Consider the following 21,670-nt stretch of genomic DNA (forward strand, 5'->3'; position numbering starts at 1 on the left):
CTAGCATTCCATATACAAATGTTCAGTATTTTTTACTTAAAAAAGTTAGCGAAATTTGGTTTTGTGATTTGGTTATCTCTTGAATCCTATTTTGCATTGTAGACATACATTGTGTAAGGTTGAAAATCATAGTTTCAACGCTTCCATTTGGTTGGTTTTGGGGCAATTGCATTTATCCAGTGTTGCCTTTCCCTTTGTAGCATTATTTTTAATAGTTCCCGGTTTTGAAACATAGACAGAGATTTCAATATTTTCGCTAGGAGGAATATTTATCATTTGGTTACGACGTGCTTGAATTCCAACAGAAAATTACGTTTTTAAGTCTTTATATACAGGGTAATCCCTATAGTTTGCATTGTGATTTTCCACAATTACTACATTTCTTATTTAAATCCTCTTTCTTAAGGGTACATTTTGATGTGGGATGTAAATCGCAACACACTACGCAGACAATGCGTAAGGTGCAATATGATTCTGTTTTTTTTTTAAGTCCTGTTTACTTTGAACGCACCTTGTATATCTTACTTGAGGATGATTTTTATATAACTTTCAATGTCGGGAAGTAAAATATAGTTACTTATCTAATTAAAAAGTTCGGTTACATGCGAACTTAGTGCTTTCTTACTTGTTCATAATTTTTCAATGTATTTTATTTTTCTAATACTTTTAAAACTTGAACTCACTCTTATGACAGTATAAAAACGGGAGCGAAATGAACAAATTTCGCGTTTTTTCAACACTAATACCAAATTCACACGTTTTTGTTTTCATTTTTTACTTGCCACTTTCACTCGGATTCCAGAACCTGCCTGATTAATGATATCAGGACTAGGCAAAGTATTGAACGATATGGATATGTTACCTTGCCGCAGCTAAAAGTTGCGCTATATGAAAGTGAAATTTAATCAACAACAAAAAAAAAGTTTTAAAACCAAAGTAAGTAGAAGTTGGGGTTAGAAAACCCCAAGTTCGTTTGTAGCCGAACATTTCAAATTCTTGGAACATGCCAGTACTAAAGCCATGGAAATACTTTCAGATGCAAAATGTCAACCAGAGGATCGGAGTTCAAGCAATTCTATAAAAACATAACTCATACATTGACCGACATTTTCGCCATAAGGTTTGTAATGGGAGTTGACGAGATACCGCCACTGCACAGAATGACGGAATTTCTTTCTCGAAGCGCAGGCAAACCTTACAATTTCGCGCTTGGCTTAGCCAAAAACCAGGGTTTAAGAACCTCGGCGTGGAAGGTGTTCGCGAGCAGTGTGGAGCGAGCTGGATGGAAACTGAATATTACGGTTGACGATGAATCTTACAAATTTATCCGGTAGAAGGGATTCCGGCTGAACTTCCGATTCAATAAGGTGGTTATGAGGCCCTGGAGGCCCAAAGCAGTGCCTAAGGAAAGCCAGGAACCAGTAATACAGGTGGCCGTGGTACCGATTCACTCCGGCTTCAACTCAGCTGAGCAGATTGATCGAGCCAACCCACTATGGTTCCTAGGAACACATTTTCTGGCCAAAATCGATTTTTAAAAGTTCCGATTTTTCGTCTGTTTTTTTACCATCACTAAGCTGATGCTTCGCATGAGTTAATCGCATATTTTGTTTTTCCTTTAATCGGTTTATCGTTATGTGGTCAGCAGTTAAATTGTAACTTTGCCTATTTGCTTATACAAGTGGTGAAATTTGGCTGAAACTCAAAACTGAATATTTTATAAACAAATTAAAATTAACTAAAAGAAAAAAATGAAAACTAACAATAAAGGTAATTATATTTTGTTTCTCGAATATTAATACATTCAACTGTTGTTAAGTTTGAAAAAAATTTATTTAAATATTAACTTTGGCTTAAGTAATATTTTTCAACTTTACGTAGGGCTTAAAAAAATTGGTAGCAGTTGGTAGTCTTGGTACTTTGTGATTGTATAAATAACTCAATTTGGAGTTTGTGTGCAAAAAATTATTTTGCTCTTTTTTGCGATTTTTGAATAATTCACATTTTTCTTAGACCACTACTCCGTGCGATTTGCTGATTTGTTTGAAGTATGGAAGGAGGAGGCAAACACGTGCCTTAGACAGACAGCAGTTTTTGATTTTTTGTTAGAAAACGTTATTGCAATTGACGTTTCCGATGAATACGCTGTCTATTTAAAGGAAAAAATAGAATTATATGTAAATATATTAATGACAGATGGGGAAAAAATCATCGGCGTGTAGATGTATTTTTGAAACAAAATGCAAACTGGCTTTTAACAAAAACCGAAATAATGAAACCGGAGTTGTCATATTCTATACCAAGCACATCAAAAGTAGGCCGTAAATCCCTTACATTTAATGAAAAATCTGCAAGAACGCAAAGAAAAGAAGCTGCGGAATTATCGAAACAGCAAGGCGAAAATATTGACTTAATGGTGTCCGCTGCGTCTACGGCTGCCCGTAAAAGAGGTCAAATGCATTTGGCTGTAACTTTAAAAAGGACTTTAAACAACTCAAATGAAATGTCTTAAATAAGAAAACTACATAGTAGAAAATAAAACCGACGAGAAATGCCCAATTCGCATGTCTGCTGAAGAGGGGTTGGCTTTCTTGTTGGAAAATAGCTTTACCAAACAATAATATATAAATATTCGAGAAGAAAGTCTTCGCCGAAATTGTGATATCTTTCCTTCTTACAAAGAAGTATTAAATAAGAAATGTGCATGCAGACCGAAGGAAATAGTAGTTAACGAAAATTTGGCAAAAGTTCCTTTGAAAAGATTGCTTGAACACACAGCAGAGAGGCTTATACTACAAAGAGATGTTATGGTCGCGGTAATGGAGGATAGGTAAGAAACCTTTTTGAAAGTGGAGTTAATTGTAAACTATGGATTTGACAGCAGTACAGGTCATTCTAATTTCAAGCAGAAATATTCAATTGCATCACATCAAATTGATTCATCGCTTCTTGCCACTACAATTACTCCATTACGTATGAGTGACGAAAACGGCACAATTTTGTGGTACAATCGGACACCACAGTCTATACGATTTTGTCGTCCTTTAAAACTTGAGTATATTAAAGAAACTAAAGAAACAATAACTAAAGAAAACAACGATATTAAAGCGGAACTGGACAAATTAGAGGTCTTTAAAATAAAAATTGACGATGAGAAAACAATTGAAATAAATTATAGGTTGTATTTGACGGCAATTGATGGAAAAGTGTTAAATGCGTTAACCGGAACAAAAGCAACTCAATGTTGTCCTATATGCGGTGCTACTCCTAAGGATTTTTTAAATAAAACAAATCTTAAAGCAGAGAAATTTAAACCGAAATCAAGTAATTTAAAGTACGGAATTTCTCCTCTACATTGTTGGATACGGTTTTTTGAGTTTGTACTTCATTTAAGTTATAAAAAAAAATTAAAAAAGTGGCAAATACGTAACGAATCAGATAAACACATCGTCGCAGAAGAAAAAGAGAATATTCAATGTTTGTTTTTGGACACGTCTCGGTTTACATGTAGATAAACCAAAAATTGGGGGATTTGGCAATACAAACGACGGAAATACTTCGCGTAAACAAGGAACTTATATACAATTTAAAGATAATATTAATATGTTTATCTTGCCAACTTCCATTAAACTTAGCAAAGTTTGAATTATTCTGCTTTCGGACCGCCGAACTTATAATGCAAAAATATCACTGGTGCCCGATGGCAGCAACTGTGCACAAAGTCTTAGTTCACTCCAAAAAGATCATTGAAAACATGGTACTTCCAATTGGTTATTTTGGTGAAGAAGCCTCAGAATCGCGAAATAAAATTTGTAAATTGGATAGGGTACATCATGCTCGGAAAACAGCCGAATTAGCAATCTAACTGATGTGATTAATAGAGCTCTTGACACATCAGATCCTTTAATTTCTAACATTAGCCTCGACAAACGCATAAAAAAACAAAAACGAATGCAACTTCCTAAAGAAGTTATTGCTTTATTAAGCTCTGCGGATGGTGACGCTGATACATTTTCTGCAAATGACGTTGATGAAAATGATGAGAACGACGAAGGTAATTTGGGCCTTAACTGTGGATACGAAGAGCTATTAAATAATTTAGAATTAGAAAATGATTCAATTTAATATTTATGTACATATGTATGTTACTACGCTGGTGTTAGCTTCTTATATGTTAACTAAAAAATATTTTATTATTTACTACTAACGGTAATAAGTTTAAACATACATACAAATATTATAAAAATGTCACCCAATAAAAATCAGAAATTATTTAAATTTCAAACCTATTTTGTAAAATTTTCAACAGTTTTAGAGAATATTTTTCGTATAACGAAAATTGTTTTTGTAGTTGAAAGTTTCCAAGAGAATATACGATAATTATTACAAATCAACGAAAATTTAAAAAAATTTATACGTTATACGAAAAAAGTTTTCAAAAATATTGTTAAAATCATTGCGCAGTCTGAGCCGATGAAAACGTGTACTTCCTTATACCAAAATTCATTGGGCTGCGTACTCGCAATTTGTTTTAAAGCTCTAAATACAAAGTTCAAAATTTTGGGAAAACTCATCGAATTTTATGAAATTTTGTGCAGAATGTTTAACGTTGATTTGCGCTATTTGTGTTGAAAGGAAAAGTATTCTTGCTATGGCAAAATATTCCCCACGGGGACATTTGTTTGAGTCACAGTATATTAGATAGATGCGCGTGGCGGCTTTTTAAACACTCCCATTCTTTCAATAAACCCTATTTACTATATATATGCAAAATTTCAAAACTATATTACAGTTATTTGAATTTTGGCCAGAAAATGTGGTCCTAGGAACCATAGTGCAATCCTGGGAACTCTAGCGCCGGAATAGTAGTTGCCCAGGTAAACCTGCACCACGCGACGGCAGCCTCGGCTGTCATCGCGAGGAGGTTCAACTCTAGGTTGGGCATCCTTTTGATCCAAGAACCATAGGTCTATAGGAGAGGTAAGAGGCCTCAATTCGAGAAACAGCAAGGTAATTTGGGATATCTCTAGCGAGAGAGTAGTAGTAATACAGGTGGACGTGGTACAGCGACTTAGACTTCTTCTGTGTTTCAGAGTTTGTAACGCAGGATCTAGTGAAAACAAAGTTTTTTTAAACATTGTAAATATCCCGTTACAAACGCAGTTGACAGTATCGACACAAGCAACAAATTCAAAGAGTAATTGCTGAAGCCAGAAACATAGTCTAGAAATAGTAGGCGGATTTTTAGGTTTCTAAAATAATTGGTGAACATGGTTATTATTTGATTTCATCCATTTTTACACTTTATCACGAAAGGGGTTAGGTGAACAAAAAAGTACATTCTGTACAAAAGCGACTTGAAACCCCCTTTCGCCACATTTTGGTGGTTGTCATCGATGAATAATCGCGTCCCTACATAACATCCAAGGACTCTTTAGTTTCATTTAATGTAACAGTAATCCACTGGGTCGCATCAGCACATCTGACCCGAAGAAGCCGAAGTCGTTTTCTGCGATTAAAAATGTGTCCCATATCTGGAGAAGTGCAAACCAACTTAAAGGTTATATTTTGTTGATATATTAGGCTGTTTTTTTTTTTTGTTAAATACATTTTATTTGCAATCTATTTCAGTAAATAATAAGCAAATTTGATAACAAAACCATAATTTGACTTATATTTTTGGTCTCCCATGAGATCAAAAATAATATACAATATAACAATATGTTCTAAATACAAAAAAAATTTATAAAAATTTTAATTATACATTTAATTTCGTAGTAACATATATAATTAAACATTTACTTAATTCCTAAATGGGAGATCTAGAACATGTTGTCTTTTAAGTCTAATAGTTTCATTACTATCATTTAATAACATGCCTGCCAATGGATTGTCATGATAACTTATCCTGTGCAAATATGCTGAACTAAATCTTTTAATTTCATTTTTAACAAAAGGTACATTCAGATCTGAATGAATGGCTTTATTTGTTATGAACCAAGGCGCGTTTGTAATTAATCTTAGAGTTTTCGATTGGTATCTTTGTAGAATTTCAATATTTGAATTACAAGCAGTGCCCCAAAGTTGCACACCGTATGTCCATATAGGTTTTAGTATAGATTTATATAATAGTAATTTATTTTCAAGATATAACTGCGATGTATGCCCAAGTAGCCAATAAAGTTGTTTGGTTTTTATTTTAATTGTTTATTTTTGACTTGTATGTGCTGTTTCCAAGTTAATCGTTTGTCCAAGTGCATGCCGAGGTATTTAACGCAATCACTTTTAGGAATAGTATTACCATTTAAAAGCAAAGGAGGGCAGTCGCTTCGCCTTAATGTAAATAAAACGTGTACGGATTTACTCACGTTTGCTTTCATTTTCCAGCAATCTAACCAAGTCTGAATCTTGTTCAATTCTCTTTGCACTAAATTAGTTGCTTCAATTGGCGACTGGCTTGACGACAATAGAGCAGTGTCATCAGCATAAGTAGCAATTAATACATTTTCAGTTTCTGGAATGTCAGATGTAAAGATGGTGTATAGTACAGGGCCAAGAACCCTTCCCTGTGGTACTCCTGCATTAATGTATTTTATGTCAGACGTATCGTCATTTATCTTTACATAAAACGACCTGCTTGTTAAATAGGACTTGAGAATTAGATATACTTGAGAGGAGAATACTTTTTTTAATTTGTATAGTAGACCATGATGCCAAACTTTATCAAATGCTTGTTGTATGTCTAAAAACGCAGCTGAACAATATTCTTTACGTTCTAAAGCATCAATAATGTGATTAATTACACGATGGCATTGTTCGGGAGTACCATGATATCGACGAAACCCAAATTGGTGTTCAGGTATCACCTTATTCTCTTTTAGTATTGGCAATAATCTGCGCAAAAATATTTTTTCAAATATTTTGGAGAATAAAGACAACAAACTGATTGGTCTATATGAAGTGATTTCGTTCTCAGATTTAGCTGGTTTAGGCACCATCACAATTTCAGCACATTTCTACTGGGTAGGGAAATGGTTAAGCCTTAAAATAGAATTAAATATAAGTGTTAGCAACATAATTCCTTTTTTAGGTAAGCATTTAGCTACTTTGGCATCAATTTTGTCATATCCTGGGGCTTTCTTGTTAGACAATTTCTCTATTTCAGTACGTATTTCAGCGGGTGTAATATGCTTCAGTGGTAAAGACATTTGACATGCTATGTCAAGGAATTCTAATATTTCAGCATCATTGTTCCTCCACTGTTATCAAAAGGAGAGAAAGTTGTTTCAAGGTATTTACTAAATGCATTTGCTTTACTTTTATCTGTTCTACACCAAACGTTGTTACTGTCTTTGATAGGTACATTTCTTTTTTAGGCCGTTTTATGTATTTTGTAGCATTCCATATCTATGGTCTAAACTCGCATTATATTCGGATATCGATTTATTTTTGAAATCAGCTAATTTTTCTTTCAGGTCCTTTGTGGCTTTGTTTAGAATAGTTTTGTCAGTAGGATTTCTGCTGGTTTGCAATTTTTTCCTTAAACGTCTTTTATTCTGTATTAATGCTCTAATTTCTGTAGACACATGAAATGAGTTGTGAGGCGAGAATTCATTCCTCTTTTGGGGAGTAGCAGCAAAAGCAGCTTCATAAATTAAGTTTGTAAAACCTTCAACTGTATCATCCAGTTCAGCTGAAGTTTTAATAGAGGTGTTAAGTACTATATTTTGAGTTAACCAGTTTTGAAATATGCAAATATTACTTTTGTTGCTTAAAGCAGAATATTTTCGTGGTTTAACATTGATTAATGTGTTGTAGCTGACAATAATTGGCGAGTGATCAGAGCTTAATTCTTCTGAGCTAACCGCATCTAAAAGCTGAGTTGGGATACCTTTATATACAGCAAAATCTAAGAGGTCAGGAATTTTCAATGGATCACTTGGCCAATAGGTTGGCTCACCACTTGACAGAGTTTTTAAATTATTCTTTATAATGCATTTGTAAAGCTCTCTACCCTTTGGGTTTAGAATACGTGAGCCCCACCAGGGATGCTTAGCATTGTAATCTCCTCCTACAAAAAATCTTGGACCGAGACCACTAAAGGAGCTTTCGTACTCAGAAGCTGATATATTGTGTCTTGGTGGCGAGTACAAAGCATAAATATATACATCATTATTGTTGGTTTTAACTTTTATTCCAGCAGCTTGTATTGAAGGTGTTTGAATTGGTTCAAGAGCAACATAATTGATAGAAGTTTTAATTAAAACAGTACAACCAGCATGAGCCCTGTTACTGGGATGATTAGAAGTGACTATATCATAATTTTTAATTCGTAAAAACGTTTTATTTGTGAAATGTGTTTCTGACACTAGCATAATGTCAATATAATTCTCATTTAAAAATATTTCAATTTCTTGAGCGTGACGGGATAAGCCGTTGGCATTCCATATTGCTAATCTTAAGTTCATTTGCATAACTTATTAATAAGTAGAGACATCATGTTAAGTAGAGTGTTTGTTAATTCCATTTGTTTTGATAGTAGCTCTTCAATGTTTTTCATCGTAGTTTGTTCATTTTCCTCATTTTGTTTATCTGTAACATTACCTTTTAATACAATAGCATAAGTCTGCTCAGTGTTGTTATTTGTCACATTGTTAGTGTAATTTGATTTAGGTAACCCATTACCTAAGCTAGGGAAGTTTTGTTGATCTATATGTTTGATCTCTTTTCTAATGCTTGCAGAAAGCGGTTTATTTCGAACGAGTTGTTGGTATACAGCGCAGCCTTTGTAATTTGCTGTATGGTTTTATAAGCAATGTACACATATAGGTAATGTGTCTTTGGATTTAGTACATTGACTAGTAGGATGCATTAAATTACACTTAACGCATTTATACGGTTTTTTACAACAAGTTTTGGTATGCCCAAATTCCTGGCATCGATAGCATTGAATATCCTTAATGATAGCATTATTTAAATGTTTAAGCTCGTAAATTCCCTTATTGTTGGCGTTGGGCTCCAAATCAACAAAGAACATTGTTAACGGTTGCTTAGGCTGTTCCGCTATTCTTTTATTAACAGAAAAAGTGTTCTTTCACATAATAACATAACCTCGCTTACTTCTTATCAAATTGGTCGAAACCGGCAATGAACTACTTTGAAAACCTCCAAAATCGGTCAAAGGAATTTACTAAGTTAAAAGGAGAAAATAAAACTGCTTTTTATTTATGGTTAAGAATCTCTTTTCCAGATCGAAAACTAATATTTCCATATATACCGATTAATGCCAGCAAATTAAAACTTACCAATGTTATTCTGCTGTCTAATTGTTCGAGTTGGTGGATGGAGTCATGTGTAGAAGTTCACGCAAGTGAGGAAAGTTCTCTGATCGCCATTCACTTTGGAGTGGCCAGAAACGATTCTTTTACATATGACTCAAGCAGCTCACGACTTCCGATCTTTGACCAAGTATCCTCTGGGTAGCCTAAGAACATCCGTTTGAAGGCGAGCTAAAGTGAGAAGGCGAAACTTTCCCTCCGCAGGGTTGTGCGCTGGGTTTGGGACCCGCCACGTAAAAAAGCGCAAACAAAGAAAAGGAACAACAAGCCTCGGATGAGAGACCCCCCTTTTGATGACGACCATGGCAAACGAAATAAGGACTACGAATTGAGGGCGACTTTAACGCCAGGGTGGACAAAAACGGTATCTTTGGCCGATCGGTCGCTAAATTCAGCCTCCACAACGAACATCGAAATATGGTTATTTGTGGTACTAGATTCCAGCACAAGAAAATACATGAAGCTACCTGGCTGTCTCCGGATCGAAAAGCCACCAACCAGATCGATCATGTTGTGATAGATGGAAGACACGTCTCCAGTATTCTAGACGTGCGTACGCTCCGAGGTCCTAACATCGACTCGGACCACTATCTTGTTGCACCCAAGATTCGCACACGCCTCTGTGCAGCAAAAAACGCACGTCAACAAACACAAGGAAGGTTCGACGTCGAGAAAATGCAATCACAACAGACAGCCGAACGATTTTCTACTCGGCTTGCACTCCTGCTCTCTGAGAGCACTCGGCAACAACTCGGTATAAGGGAACTGTGGGACGGCATTTCAAACTACTTACGTACAGCTGCAACCGAAACCATTGGTTTTCGGGAAATGCAAAAGAACAGCTGGTACGATGAGGAGTGCCGTGTCGCAGCGGAGAGAAAACAGACTGCCTACCTCGCAACGTTACGATCGACCACAACAAGTGCGAGATGGGATAGATACCGAGAGTTGAAGAGGAAAGCGTGACGCATTTGCAGACGGAAAAAGAAAGAGGCCAAAATGCGTGAGTATTAAAAACTTGATAAACTGGCCGACAGGGGTAATGCTCGAAAATTCTACGAAAGAATGCGGCGGCTTACAGAAGGTTTCAAGACCGGAGCATACTCTTGTAGAACCCCCAAAGGTTATCTAGTCACCGATGCCCAGAGCATACTTAAATTATGGAGGGAACACTTCTCCAGCCTGCTGAATGGCAGTGAACGTACAACGCCAGGAGAAGTGTGGCTTTAGACCTGGCAAATCAACAACCGACCAGATATTCACCATGCGCCAAATCTTGGAAAAGACCCGTGAAAGGTGAATCGACATACACCACCTCTTCGTCGATTTCAAAGCTGCTTTCGACAGCACGAAAAGGAGCTGCCTTTATGCCGCGATGTCTGAATTTGGTATCCCCGAAAAACTAATACGGCTGTGTAAACTGACGTTGAGCAACACCAAACGCACCGTCAGGATCGAGAAGGACCTCGCCGAGCCGTTCGTAACGAGGTTTCAGACAAGGCGACTCCCTATCGTGCGACTTCTTCAATCTGCTGCTGGAGAAAATTATTCGAGCTGCGAAACTTAATCGAGCAGGTACAATCTTTTATAAGAGTGTTCAGCTGCTGGCGTATGCCGATGCGCCGTTAGTTCTGCTTTCTCCAAGCTGGACAAGGAAGTACAGAAAATGGATCTGGCAGAGAACGAGGCCAAGACGAAATGTCTCCTGTCATCAAACAAACTGTCGTCGCACTCGCGACTTGGCTCTCACGTCACTGTTAACAGTCATAACTTTGAAGTTGTAGATAATTTCGTCTATTTAGGAACCAGTATTAACACCACCAACAATGTCAGACTGGAAATCCAACGCAGGATTGCTCTTGCCAACAGGTGCTACTTCGGACTAAGTAGGCAATTGAAAAGTAAAGTCCTCTCTCGACGAACAAACGCCAAACTCTATAAGTCGTTCATAATTCCCGTCCTGCTACATGGTGCAGAGGCTTAGACGATGACAGAAACCGTTGAGTCGACGTTACGAGTTTTCGAGAGAAAGGTTCTGCGAAAGATTTTTGGTCCTTTGTGCATTGGCCACGGCGAATATCGCATTTGATGGAACGATGAGTTGTATGAGATATATGACGACATTGACATAGTTCAGCGAATTAAAAGACAGCGGCTACGCTGGCTAGGTCATGTTGTCCGGATGTACGAAAGCACTCCAGCTCTGAAAGTATTCGACGCAGTACCCGCCGGGGGAAGCAGAGGAAGAAGAAGACCTCCACTCCGTTGGAAGGACCAAGTGGAGAAGGACCTGGTTTCGCTTGGAATTTCCAATTGGCGCCACGTAGGGAAAAGAAGAAACGACTGTCGCGCTGTTGTTTACTCGGCTATAATCGCGTAAGCGGTGTCTAGGCCAGTAAAGAAGAAGAAGAATTATTCGAGTTCGTGCTGATTGCAAATTTGACATTTCTGTAATTGCGCCAGCTGTTGCATATAAAATCGCAGCTTCACTAAACAATAACTAAGTAAGGGAACTACTCACCTGTTCGTGTGTGATTGATGAGCTATTCATAAGTTTACTTTCCTTTTCCTCGAAATCGTATTTCATTTTTATGATGGCTTGACAGAAAGGGTTAGACTCAGAATTTCTATCATAAATTTCATCGTAGACAAATTCCTGGTCCGACTATAAGTAAAGTATTAAAATACTTTAAGTTTCAGATTATTATCAATAAATTTATTTTTATCTTAAGGATTATGTTAAAACTGTGAGTGTATGAAAGAACCAGCACCAAACCTTGAATGGATTTCCACCAAAAGCATATCGGACATAAGTAGTTTCATCGAAACCTCAAAATGGTTTGAGAGAGAAGGTGAAACGTAATAGCAGATGCAGGAGGTTCTACGAAGAGTGTATCAAAATGGCACATCAAGTGCTAATTGAGCCCGATAGGGCTCACTCCTACCTACCTACCTACTTAAGGATAGAAAGGATATACATTAGGGTGTCCGTTATTTCCCAAATTTATTTTTGAGTCTGCAGCGCCCTCAAAATTTTTAGTAAATGCCCTAAAAAAATTATGAAACCCATATGAGCTCTTAATATTGATAATAACCCATGCCGCAAAGACGATTTATTTCCCATTTAAATAACATGGGGTTTTTGGTACTGTTTGCAATTATTTTTTTCTTTGCGAAACCAATTGATACATTGCTGCGGTACCGAATTATTTTTGTAGGAAATTGAACGTTCTACAAAGTTTCTTTGAAATTTGAAATAAATTTGGGAAATAACGGACACCCTAATATACATGGAATGGACTTTTTTGTTAGGACGCACCTTGTCGAACCGGTAAAGGCATTTTTAATATCACAACAGAAAATCGCTGCTTTGCTAGGTTATGACCGAACGATGATGGGCATTCATAACAAAACCAAGCGCAACATTCAACATAAAAAAGTGGAATAGCTGCGACGATGAAGTTCTCGGTGGTGCTGTCTTACTACTGGGTCAAACCATGTCCAGTGGCCCAAGAAAATTTCGAAAAATTTCCTATTTTGAAAATTAGCAGTTCATTAGGAAGGGAACCAGACGCATACCAGTTGGTATAAATATTTCGTCAAAATTAATTTTTTTGTTAATGTTATTGATGGCTGAAATTTAGAGCATGATAAAATTGTAAAATTATTTTCTCATAAACTACTTGAAATAAATCGATGAAATTTTGTGAAGTCAAAGAAAAATGTTCCCGCTATATTATAAATATTTTTTCATAATCCTTTTGTTTAAATAATAATATTTACATAAATTTTTTTGTTAATTAATTGAAATTTTTTAAGTGTTCTTCATGCTAAAAAAACTGAAAATTATGTGACACAACGCGGAAAATATTCACCTTTAATAATCTGCAAAAAAATTTTTGTTCATTCATACCATTCCAAAGGTATTGAATTCCCCCTACCGCTCTTAAAACGTATGGTACTTGTTGGGGGAAGCAAAGGAAGAGATAGACCTCTACTATAGACCTCTACTATAGACCTCTACTTCGTTGCAGAGATCAGGTGAAGAAGAACCTGGCTGCTTTTGTTATCTCAAATTGGCGCCAAATTCCGAAAAGAAGAAAAGACTGGAGCGATGGTATTAACTCGGATATAACCGCGTAAGAGTTGTGGAGAAGGAGATATAGCTTCGATCATTTTTGAAATGTGTACGTTAAACTTATTTGGAAGCGAAGTTGTCCCTCGATTTCAAAATATTATGTCCTCTCTCGAAAATCACTCTATATTGTACATGTAGTCATTCACACTCAAAATGGAAACTATGAACATCTATTGACTTCTAATCTTTCTTCACAAATATTTTTTAAACATATGCATATACATATATGTACATAGTCATATAATCGCAATTTTCCTGTACTTAAATTGTAAAAAAGTTGTTAAACGTTGTTTCTTAACTAAATTTACCGTTTGCTTTTTGGTACAGTTTGAATATTTTATTTTTTTCATTTTCGCTTACTTACGGGATTCTCCCATATAAAGTGGGTTATTTGCATTTTTATACTCTTCTAACATTTCCGACAGATAGTATTATAGCCCTGACAAACGAGCACAATTAATACACATTAAGCAACGTTAATGCGCAAAATTTGTTTATTTATTAAAAAAAAAGTTAAATAAAAATGAATAAGAGAAATCCTTAATAGAAATTTTGGTATTTTTTGAAAAACAATATAAATTTACAATTTTATTTACGTTCAAAAATAATAGAGTGAAATTAAAAGCAATAATTGATTGTAATGAGAAAAATGTGTGCGAAAAAGTTAAGAATATTGGAAAAATGAATTGCAAACTGTGCGTTTCTGCCATCTAAAAATATTAAAGTTTGTTTTTTGTTAATACGGATACGTACACTTGCACATAATTTCATTAGCAATATAAAACTGCTTACTTGATGCTGTAAACGCAAAGGAGGCGGCAGACTTCAAGCAACATCTGCCAAGAAAAGCAAAAATCGGCCATTTTGAGCAGTGTTGCCTACTCAAATTTGGAAAACTCAGCTAAATGCACGAAATTCTTATGCATTAGAAATTTGCATTAACATGGGTCAAATGCGCAAGTAAATGTAAATTAAGCCCGCTAATGCAAATTACCGCTGTCGTCTGTCAGGGCTATTAGTTCTGTTCACCTAACAGTTGTTTGTATCAACTTAACCTAATCGAAATAGATCCGAGATATATATGTATATATATACATATATAGGACGACGAAACGAGTTGAAATCCGGGTGACTGACTATCCGTGCAAGCTGTAAGTTGAGTAAAAATTAAGGCAATAAATTATCTTGGTGAAACCTGGTACACATATTTCTTGGCAAAAAAGCTCAATACAATAAAATAAAATAAATAACTCAGATTTGGCACAACGAATCACATAGGGTTCCAAAATCTTTGAAAGGTGAGCGTGCCTCGTCCCTAATAAGTTTAATGTATATACCTTCCGAACTAATAAAACTAAAAGAGATTCCAATAAGAGTGATATGATTTCTAAAAAAAAAACCACTAATTGTTAATGAAATTCAGATGTTTTTTATTTAATGTGAAGCGCAATCTAGGAGGATGGAGTCATGTGTAGAAGTTCACGCGAGTGAGGAAAGTTCTCTGATCGCCATTCACTTGAGTGTGTCCAGGAATGGTTCTTTTAATAAGGCTCAAGCAGCTCACGACTTCCGATCTTTCACCAAGTATCCTCTGTGTAGCCTAAGAACATCCGTTAGAAGGCGAGCTAAAGTGAGAAAGCGAAACATCCCCTCCGCAGGGTTGTGCGCTGGGTTTGGGACCCGCCACGTAAAAAAGCGCACCCAATGAAAAGAAACAACAAGCCTCGGAAGAGTGATCCCCGCAAAGCCAATACGGCTGTGTAAACTGACGTTGAGCAACACCAAAAGCTCCGTCAGGTTCGGGAAGGACCTCGCCGAGCCGTTCGATACCAAACGAGGTTTCAAACAAGGCGAATCTCTATCGTGCGACTTCTTCAACCTGCTGCTGGAGAAAATAATTCGAGCTGCAGAACTTAATCGAGCAGGTACAATCTTTTATAAGAGAGTACAGCTGCTGATACTGATATCATCGGCCTCAACACTCCCGCCATTAGTTCTGCTTTCTCCAAACAGACAAGGAAGCAAAGCAAATAGGTCTGGCAGTGAACGATGGCAAGACGAAATATCTCCTCTCATCAAACAAACAGTCGTCGCACTCTCGACTTGGCTCTCACGTCATTGTTGACAGTCGTAATTTCGAAGTTGTAGATAATTTTGTCTATCTTGGAACCAGTATAAACACCACCAACAATGTCAGCCTGGGAATCCTACTGGTGCTACTTCAGACTGAGTAAGCAATTGAGAAGTAAGTCCTCTCTCGACTAATAAAAACCAAACAATATAAGTCACTCATAATTCCCGTCCTGTTATATGGTGCAGAGGCTTGGACGGTGACAACAACTGATGAGTCGACATTGCGAGTTTTCGAGAGAAAAGTTCTGCGAAAGATTTTTGGTCCTTTGCGCGTTTCCCACGGCGAATATCGCATTCGATTGAACGATGAGCTGTATGAGATATATGTATGGCGACATTGACATAGTTCAGCGAATTAAAACGACAGCGCCTACGCTGGCTAAGTCATGTTGTCCGGATGGACGAAAACACTCCAGCTCTGAAAGTATTCGACGTAGTACCCGCCGGGAGAAGCAGAGGAAGAAGAAGACCTCCACTCCGTTGGAGGGACCAAGTGGAGAAGGACCTGGCTTCGCTTGGAATATCCAATTGGCGCCACGTAGCGAAAAGAAAAAACGACTGGCGCGCTGTTGTTAACTCGGCTATAATCGCGTAAGCGGTGTCTGATGGTGTTAATGCACAACTTCTTGGAGGTCATTCAATGTCAGAATTTCTTGAAATATTAAATCTCCAAACTATTATCGCAATAATCTCAGTAGTTGCACGTGTTGTGTGGAACGTAGCTCCGTCTTATTGGAACCAGATGTTACCAAGATCAATTTCTTCCAATTGTGGCCACAAAAAATTGGTTATCATCGATCTATACCGCTCTCCAAGTACGGCCCGATGAGTTCACCAGACCAAAAACCACACCAAACTGTCAACTTAGGTTAATGTAATGGATAATTTGTTCAAGAATAATTTGTGGATTTTCTTCGCACCAGAGTGAACAGTTTTTTTTCCGCTCCACTCAGATGAAACTGGACCTCATCGGAGAAGATGATTTTCTTAAAAAAATCGTTATCGTTTTCAAGTTTTTCCAAGGCAAAATCAGCAATTAAGTGAGAACAATTTTATACGGATGCAAGCTCAAATCCTTTCTCGAAATCCGCCAGGTTGTGGCATTAACTTTATTTTAAAATAGACATTTTCCCTATTTTTGATTAACCCTTAAAGACGTTCAAAAAAAGTCAAAAAATATTAAATTTACTTGAAATTTTTAATTGAAATTTTTTTTTCGGCAACCCTGGAGTGAAGTGAATGGAATTAAAGTGTGATAGAATAATATTCAATAAATTCAATATTTTTAAATATTTACAACAATTAAATTAAAAAACTTGTTTCTACAGGGAAGTGTTTTCCCTGATGGAGTAGATAGACCAGAGAATGTAAAGACATAGAGAAGGTGCTGGTTGGATATCGAACATTTGTAAAACTTGAACCGCGGAATTCACCTCACAACGCTGGAATTCCCGCTGTGAAATGTTAACATTTTTTACAGTTTTCTCACAAACTCAACCAGAGAAAATGAGGAGAAATAAAAATATGTATTTATGATGATAGCATTATGCCCAATCTAGGAATAAGGAAGAAAAATAAGTTCTTTGATATTCCATAGGAAATATGTTCTCTCATGTAGAACTTTATTATTTTATATTTATTATTTTTCAAATTATTTTTTGTTAATTTCATCTTATTTTATAATGAGTTATTATTAATAATTTCAATACATTGTGATATATTTATTTGAATAATTGATTTACCTAACAGCAATACGATTATTTTCGGCAAGGGAAGTGTTAACAATCGGTGGCCGTTCGCCACAGCTCGGATTATTTACCAACAACACAATGTTGTGACGCTTTGTGTTGGCATCAGTTCTTCGGCACATGAGGGGTATTCTCTCGCTCTTGCAAAACCCTTGAACGGTGTGCATGAATTGCAGAATTTTCCACTTGCTGCATCTGCACAACAAAAAACGCACGCAGTTATGTAGTTGTGCTGCTCAATAACTGTGTCCTTAAGAATGTGTTTATTTTAATATTTGACAGATGTCGCTTGCAGTTTGTCGCGCTGTATGTGTTCCGAGCGTGAAACAACAGGGGGATTCTCTTGCTCTTGCAAAATTGCAGATTGCAAAAATCCTATACCGAAATATACAAGGGCACGAGAGCACCCATTGCAGAATCTAGTGATATATGAACGGCTGATTCGGTCAATTTATTGTAAAACGACTATTGTGCATGGCTATTGTGAATTGGCGTACCTTCTGCATTTATTCTTAACAAAAAAGAAATGTGGTGTCGTGAAAGAATCGACTTTTTAGGATCGATTCAAGCCTGTCTTGAATCGATTAAAATCGACTTTTACTCGATGACTTCGACAATTGACGGAATTAAGATAAGACCTGCACCAAGTAACTATAATCGGAAACAAAATCCTAATCCGTTCACTGTGTGGGAAAGTATGAAATTTGAATATCCATATCTATGGAATGTAGCTAAAAAGTACTTGCCAATAGTTGCAACGTCTGTACCCTGTGAGCGATTATTTGCAGAGAACCTTTAATATAGAGAAGGTTCACCGCGTTGCCAAACTTACGATATTTCATTTTTTGGAGGGATACTCTTTTCTATTAGTGGATTTCACCGCAAAAGGAGAGGTACTCTTTTCTATAAGCGGATTTCACCAATATTTAGCAGGAGCGTCGAAAATAGCAGAATTGAGCATTTTCAGTGTTAAATGAGAAAAATGATGCTAATTTCAATGTACGCTTACAGATTCGCATATTTACAATGCGCAAACGGCTATGGATATCATTTATAGATATTCTCCATATATGTATGTATGTACATATTTGATAACAAAGCTCATATGTATATATGTATATTTATATGTATGTATGTGCAGTTTGACATATTTAATGATAAATTTCATTAAATCTGTTGGTAATTATAATAAAGTCATATTTCCATTATTACCTAAATAAATATACTACATACATACATACATGTACTTGTATTGGGCATTAGAGGTTTTGATAACGTTTTGAAAACCAAGCCGACGTAAATACATAAGTACAGTGTAATCCATTTATAATGGACTCGCTTAAGATGGAAACTCTGTTATTATGTACCTCTTTGTCAAGTCCCAGTTCAAACATATGTACAAAACTCGGTTAAAATAGACTCGTTTATAATGGACTCCGGTTATAATAGACAATAAAATCGGATTTTGTCCGTTATAACCGAAGCTTTCAAAATCAAATTTCAAAACAAAGTTGGCAATCAGTTGGCAATAAGCAAAATTTTGTACTTCCCCGAATTCGATCAAGAGACACAATCAGTCTCTGCAGCAGAAAATGTTTATTTTTTCTTGGAAATAAGTCAAAGAAGGCAAACAACTTCTGCACTGGGCTGAAATTGACGTTCGTTGGCTTTTCATTGAGAGTTGTTAATTTTAAGAAAAATGTCGGAAAAAAGTAAAAAGCAAGCATTTACATTGCATGAAAAATATACAATAATATGCAAAGTTGAAGGAGGAACTTCCCAAGCTGACATTTCTTTCGAACATATTAATTAATCGGGATTATTCGGGAAAAAATTAAAAATGATTGGAAAGTCATCGACAAGAGAAAAAAAATAAGATTTGCGACACATCCTCAAGTTGATGAATTACTGTTTAAATGGTTTCAGCAGAAAAGGGCCAATAATTTTCCAGTAAGTGGTCCAATGCTAATGATGAAAGCCAATGAATTCGGAGAAGCTGTCGGTGCTAATTTTAAAGGCAGTTCCGGATGGCTAGACAGATTTAAAAAGAGGCAAAATATTTGCTTCGGCAAAATTTGTGGTGAATCGGCTTCTGTGGACCAAAGTGTTACAAATGACTGGCTATTACAAACCTGGCCTTCAATAAGTAACAATTATTCCATGGACAACGTTTTTAACGCGGACGAAACGGGAATTTTCTATAAGATGCTGCCTGACAAAACACATAAGATCAAAGGTGAAACATGCAGTGGTGAAAAAATGTGTAAAGAAAGAATAACTGCCATGATTTGTGCTAATGCATCGGACACGGTAAAACGGAAATTATTGGTTGTTGGTAAGTGTTAAATACAATTTAATACAATCCGCTGTTTCTGAACATTGTCTGCTTTCAGGAAAATATAACAACCCCAGATGCTTTAAAAACGTTAAAACGTTGCCGGTAGATTATTGTGCTAACAATAAATCCTGGATGACTTCTCAGACCTTTACTGACTATTTAAAGAAATGGGATTGTGAACTTATAAAAGCCAAGACTAAAATTTTGCTATTAGTAGATAATTGCCCTGCTCATCCTCAAGTTCATCTTCACAACATTAAACTACATTTTCTTCCGCCTAATACTACATCGGTTCTTCAGCCTATGGATCAAGGCGTCATTAATAGCTTGAAACAATCTTATAGAAAGCAGCTTCTGATGAAAATTGTGGACCTTACTGAAGAAGCAAACCCGACAAAAGCTGTGAGTTTTTTAGATGCTGTCAATATGTTAAGTGTTGCATGGGAAAGTGTCTCTAAGGAAACCATAAGAAACTGTTTTCGACATGCTGGTCTGGTAAAAGACATTCCTGATGGATGGATGGATGATTTCGACCCGGAGGACGATGAACCTTTAAGCAAAATTATCGAAATTAATAACGTAGTTGTTTTAAGCAAGTTTGATGAAATTAAAGGATTGACGAGAATATTATAGCCACAGAAGAACACTCAGACAATGACTTAATTCAAGACTTCCTGCATGAGCTGCTTGAAGAAGACTCCGGTGATGAAGATTTAGCACAACCCGAAACTATAATAAAAATAGAAGACGCTATGAATTATTCTAGGAAACTGAAGCTACATATATTTTCAACAAAAAGAGAGTAGTACAGATGCAATCAATTTGCTCAATAAACTCGAAATCAAATTACAAAAAGATTTTGCCAATAAGGCATACACCCCAAAAAAAATCACTGACTTTTTTCAAAAGACTTAATTAAACTTATTATTTTCTTAATTTTGTATTTTTATTCATAAACTTTATTGCTTTAATAAAAAAACACATTGAATTTACTTTTTGAGTTAAAAATTGTATATTCTGATTAGATGGACACTAGGTTATAATGGACAATTTGACATGGTCCCATGGAGTCCATTATAACCGGATTACACTGAATTCGCATATGGATGTAATTATGTGTATATATACATACATACTAAACAGGTTTTTAAAAACCATACCCGTAATGATAACATTTTTTTTTTTTATAAAATCCCGTTTTGATAAAATCTTAAAAGTCATATGCATATAATCATGTGTATATGTAAACAGATTTTAAAAACCGTACGCATAAAGTTCACATATTCACATACGTATGTAATTTTGTGTTCATGTAAACAAATTCGAAAGAATCATTCGCATAATGTTTGTAAATTTGTCTACACACCCATTGTTTCATACAAAAACTCCCTTGTCACGGACAACCAATGGCCGAACTTCTCATTTTGTTAAAAAGTCAATGTGTTGTTGGTAGAAAATCCGAGCTGTACCAAAAAAAATCAAACGATTGTCACCGCCTTCCTTGCCGCTGTACAGCTTCGCCTACAAACCAGCGTAAATATGTATGTTTGTGTGTGAGCTTGCATACATAACGACGCAGCTGCGTAAAAATATTTCAGAATTACAAAATATTTTTCACATTCCTTGACAAATACAGTCAATCCCGGTTATGTGCCACAATCAATGATACCGAATTTTTGTGGTTTGTTAAAAATAAAAATGTAATGTGGCACATAACCGAGTGCGGATACTTAAGCAAGTGGTACTTAAAACCATAACTTCTATGTATTTCAAAAAACAAACCGTGAGATGCAGCAAGATATAATATAGGCTATTAAGAGTGATGAGGGAGGGATTTGATTTTCATTTAAGGGGAGTACTGCTTAGCCGGGATTGACTGTTCACACGACTCAGAGGAATATTGAATATTTTCTTTGAAACATTTCTTGAATTGAAAATCGACAAATAAACTATGTTGTCTATTTTATTTTAATTT

The 21,670-nt window shown here is 36.1% G+C and overlaps 1 protein-coding gene across 2 annotated transcripts in view; it reads right to left on the reverse strand.

Moving 5' to 3' along the window:
* The window catches only part of LOC120768146 (polyamine-modulated factor 1-binding protein 1), a 449,193-nt gene that overhangs the window by 319,921 nt on the left and 107,602 nt on the right, over window positions 1-21,670 (reverse strand). For both annotated transcript variants that reach the window (XM_040094707.1, XM_040094706.1), the window contains one exon: window positions 11,860-12,003. In XM_040094707.1, coding sequence (XP_039950641.1) covers window positions 11,860-12,003 — 144 coding nt within the window. The remainder of the gene's footprint in view (window positions 1-11,859; window positions 12,004-21,670) is intronic.

The sequence above is a fragment of the Bactrocera tryoni genome, chromosome 2 (genome assembly GCF_016617805.1).
Source record: "Bactrocera tryoni isolate S06 chromosome 2, CSIRO_BtryS06_freeze2, whole genome shotgun sequence".
NCBI lineage: Eukaryota > Metazoa > Arthropoda > Insecta > Diptera > Tephritidae > Bactrocera > Bactrocera tryoni.